This window comes from Merops nubicus, unplaced genomic scaffold (assembly GCF_000691845.1).
Source record: "Merops nubicus isolate BGI_N331 unplaced genomic scaffold, ASM69184v1 scaffold13104, whole genome shotgun sequence".
NCBI lineage: Eukaryota > Metazoa > Chordata > Aves > Coraciiformes > Meropidae > Merops > Merops nubicus.
Window position 1 is genome coordinate 3,555 of NW_008602329.1, and position 4,752 is coordinate 8,306.

Below are 4,752 nucleotides of genomic sequence, written 5' to 3' on the forward strand. Positions count from 1 at the left end.
GAGAGTGAGCTTGCTGCACCTCCTGCAAGTAGCCTCTGGCACGTGCCCCATGTGAGTCCCGCTACCACAGCGCTCCACTCTCCCGCTCGAGGACTGCTGGAGCGCTGTCCTGTGGAACTTGGACGAGACTGAGTGTACCCCATGAAGATCCCGCATTATCCAGGGTTAGTGACACTCTGACTGGCATTTGCCTCACAGTGGGCAGATAGATAGAGTAAACCAGGTCTCAGATACAGGGTCCTCCCAGAACGACCACTACTGGGTGATCCTAGCTTGGCAGAAACTCCTCAAGGAGTTCTCCTTAGGCCAAAAAATCTTTCTTGACACTTCCTTCCACTGTCAGCATTTCTCTTCGTACAATGTAATCTGCTGTTTAACGTCAACTGATCAAACTGATGGTTTTGGATCTGAGCAGTAGCTACCTTTACACAGTTCTGCTCAGAAAAAAGTTTTACTCAGGATAGTCCTCATGTTCCAGAAAATACAGTGATATTAGAGTTTTCATTGCTTCTGAAGACTCAGTTTTTGTTAGGCCCCCGGAGTTTAGGCTAGTGCTTCATCTGGCTCCTCCAGGTGCTTGTGGCTTTGCTTTCTGGTTGTTTGATGACTTATTTTTTCTTCCATTTAAAAAAAAAAGTCCTGTTCCACTTGCTGCCAGATCACACAGCATCTAAGTAACAAGCTAGTAGCAGCAAGAATGGTTCGCAGTTGTGCTCAGAGGGCTGCTGAAGAGGGTGCTGATCCAGTTATCCTGGAGACTGCTTTAGTATTTATGTGACTAAAGCACCGGTTGAATATAAAGTCCACCCTTGACTGGCATTAGATGAAAACAGGCACTAGGCAAAAGACTCAGTCTTGAAGCAGGGCCTGTTTAAAATGAGGTTGACTGAACACTCTTCCGGTTGCAGCAGCCTGAGTAGGAGCTGGGCTATTTCCAGTCCCAGCATGTGGCTCTCTTCTCACAAACTGACTCATGGTGAGCTGAAGTCCTCGTTTCTTTGTAAGGCTGAAACACTGAAGAAAACCTGCTCGTAATCACAGGTTGGGAAAACAGACAAGGCACAGCCAAAGCTCTGTTTAGTGTAAAACATCACTCTGGGTGAAATAGTTTCAGTGGAAAGACAGTTTCTCGCCTCCTGAAGGCAAGAACACTTGGGCACTCTTTACCTCTCACTGGGTCATGCAGACCGTTCATGGTCAGCTAGAGCACAGTGGACAACTTCAGTAGGATTTGGCCAAGATGCTCCAGTGCTGAGAATCTGCTGTTTACTCACCCTGCATCCCACATCATCCCTCCTCCCCAGCTGGGCATTTCTCTTGCAGGGCTGCGTCCGAGCTGCGGCACCTGCTGCTGCGGGCAGAGCTGTGCCCAGGGCCGGGCTCGGGCCCCTCTGTTGGGCCACTGGTTCATTCCAAGTGCCTGTATCTGTGAAATAAACACTACCTGTCCTTTGACTGGAATTTTATATCCTATGCTGATACGGCCTTATGCTTCAACAAAATCTCAAATGCCTTTCAAGAGCTTTTTGAAATAGAGCTGGTGCTAATTAAACTGATTTGACGTGTTAGGGCCATACTTGCCTACTTCAGGCTTTCTGATTTTAATAACAGGCCAGAAATTTTTTGGGCTTTTAAAGTCTATTTGTTAGTGTTGGCAGGATAGAACTGCCCTTTAGGAACACCAAAACAATTACCAAGATTAACAGCAATTATTTCTTTTCCTTGCTGGGAACTTCGTATTCCCAGTAGCTTCCAGGTCTGGAAGAGCTGACTCACGGTAGCTGGGCCCTCACGATACTCTGAGAAAATGCTTTAAATTACCAGGAGGGCTGTGAGCTCCCTGGTTTGCAGGACCACCCATCTTCCAAGTGCTCTAAGCTGTATTTTCCTCTGGTGTTTTTATTCAAGACAGAACCTCCCATGAACTGAGTGTCAGTCTTGTTCATCCTGCTTTTGGAAACAGTGCACCCTGGGCTTCTAACCCTTTTAAACTTACTTCTGCCTGTGTTCTTTTATCTGGACTTATATATATGAGACTTTACATGTGTTTTGCCAAAATCTTTTTATTTCTACCTCATTGTAATAGGTCTGTCTTCTCTACTAGTCTGTCATGTGTGGGGGTGCTTCTGGCTCACCTCACAGCCTTCCCAGTTTTCCACAATTTTAAAAGCATTTCCAATGCATTTAAAGAGTGACTGTACCATAAAAGCTGGCAAGCAGGCACCTCAGGGAGAAGGCAGCAAACGCTGTGCTGTACTTACCTTCCAGAGAGGTTTCCTTAGAAATACCTTTTGCCCAGATTTTCTTTCATGTAAATTATCAATTACAATTAGGACTTCTTAAGGCAGCTCTTTGGCTTTCTTTAAGGAGGCAGAACAGAGTGAAGGTACGCTCCAAAATAACCTTTTGAGTAGAGGGAAGGAAGATAGACACTCAGAAACAGGAAGTCTTTAGGCCTAGGAGTTTTCCTTATAAATTTAGGGAGAAAGACATGCTTTTTCCTCTCTTAGGAAAACTGTGTGTCAAAGATCTCAATATTCAGGTTGTTTCATCCCTGGAACTTAAGTAATATTTAATTGGTGCTCAAGACAAAACTCTCAAAAGAAACGTGAATATTCTGAATGTTGCAGAGGTTATTTGTATTATCACAAGGGAACAGCTCACATTTCTGGGCAAAAGAGTCTAAACTACTTGTGTGTTGATTTTTCTTCAAAGGGAAATGTTATTACAGCAGAGAATTTTTCCTGCCCTCAAAACTGCTTAAACCACTGTGGACTATTAGTATCTCCAAATTAATTTCTGTTTCTATCCTCCATGGAATCCATTCTAATATAAAGACCTGCTGGGAAAAAGAGGTGGCATTACCTTAAGCAGCAGTTTTCACCTTGAAGTTACTGCTAGTTAACTTCCCAAGTTCCATCTCCAGAGAAGCAGGCCCTGGCATGTCAGTAGCTTAACTACTAACTCTTTATTTTGCATGCAGTAGTAGACTTGTTTGCCTAGTTACTCAGAAGGAAATTGCATATAAATGCAAGTTGAACATTTCATGACCTTGCATGGTCCTGGAAACACCCGAATTTTAAGAACAAAGGCGTTCCAGCAGGTTCTTATTTCAGAGATCTGTATCTTCAAGCTTCTGCTGGTGGCAACACAGCAGCAAGCTGACAGTTGTAGAGGTTTCATTTACATAATGTGAGCTGGAAAAGTAGTCACAGGCTCAATTATTTATTTAACCCTCATATTTTGTTGCATACAATATTCCTTGTAGCATAAAGGTTTTAATTCAGATAAGAGAGCTCTTGCTCTTTTGAAGGATGGATTGTGATAAAAATCTGCTGCTGTGAACCTTAGTCAGTGCTACTGAGTCACAAGGAAGTCTGTGTTGCTAGTGGCTGTTCATGCTTTCTTGTAGTGGAAGGGGTCATTTTTACCTGGTTGTAGCTCAGGTGGATATATGTAGTCATGGGGCCTGCCTTACTGTTAATAAAGAGAAACAGGCACCTTAAAGGGACAGATGAATCATACCTAAAAATAGTGAAGTTCTTGTTCAGACCTATATGAGAACAGTATTACAAAAGCAGGGGTGCAGCATCAACAGCAGCAGCTGCTGCTATGCCTGATACCTGGGAAAACATCCACACTGTTTAAATTTCCAGCATTTTGCTACCCAGCAAATTTGAGTGGGTGGCACCACATAACTCTGAAAACAGTTTCTAATTCCTGACTGCTATATAAACCTATACTGCTGAGAAGCCAAGTTTCATCTGCAGCGAAGTTTCTGTTAATATAAGCCCCACGTGCAGTAGGTTTTGGCCTGAAGGCTACTGATGCCAACTGGATTCATGCATGCACCAGTTTAGGAGTTATCAGGAGAACAGAATTACAGCAGACAGGTCTTGAAAAAAGCAGTATTTATTTTAAAGTACAACCCAAAGTTGTATCCATAAGAAATGCACAAGGTATCTTGTTTCTTCCACAAGTCTTGGCTGTGTGCATTTCAGTTCAACTTAAAAATGCATTCAGGTTTACAAATGTACAAACAGCACAGAGTGTATTACAGTCTCAACAGAATGCTCTTACATTCAGCCATTTTGCTCTTAAGGTTTTGTGTTGGTTTTGTTGGTTGTTTTTTTTTTGTTGATTTTTTTTCTTTTTTACATTCTTAGAACCTGTGTTAACAAAGACAGCCTTATTTTAAAAAAATACTCTGCATTTTAGCACAAAGTGCCACTTGATTTTAAATTAGAACTTGGGAGGTTAATACTGGAAAAAATTTAAAAATTCAAACCGATACTTTTCATAAAAGTATTGCATGCCAGGAACCTTTTATAGTTCAAATAGTTTTCTAAATAAAGGTGGCAGATGGTAAAATATGAAACCAGTGAAATTGTTCAGATTTACAGGCTTCAGCTGTATTTGGGATTTGTGACCACACCCAGACTTTTTCAAACTTAATCTGCAATCTCACACTACCGTATTGCAGGACAGACTTTAAAAAGGAGCAAGTGCTGAAAGCATGACTCGGGGTGGGAAAGGGGAAGCAATGACCAGCAACAACCTGAAAGTATTTCAAAAATTTGTATTCAGAATTGTATCATGACCTGGATAAAAGTTCTTTCCTTCTGCTTAACTTCAGTTTTCGTGAGGATAGCGTGAATTAGACCAAGGATCTGAACTTCTTCTTCCAATTGTCGGGCTCCAAATTCTCCAAGGATTGTAGGTCTGTCCCATGTCTTCAGCAGGACTGGCAAC

At 42.3% G+C, this 4,752-nt stretch overlaps 1 protein-coding gene across 1 annotated transcript in view; it reads right to left on the reverse strand.

The window, feature by feature from the left end:
- Positions 1–4,583: 4,583 nt before the first annotated feature.
- The window catches only part of LOC103771044 (transmembrane protein 131-like), a gene marked incomplete at its 5' end in the record, with an annotated part of 15,133 nt that continues 14,964 nt past the window's right edge, over positions 4,584–4,752 (reverse strand). The window contains 2 exon segments of the mRNA XM_008938329.1: positions 4,584–4,655; positions 4,657–4,752. The exon segment at positions 4,657–4,752 is cut by the window's right edge and continues 18 nt beyond it. Of these exon segments, the coding sequence (XP_008936577.1) occupies positions 4,584–4,655; positions 4,657–4,752 (168 nt within the window).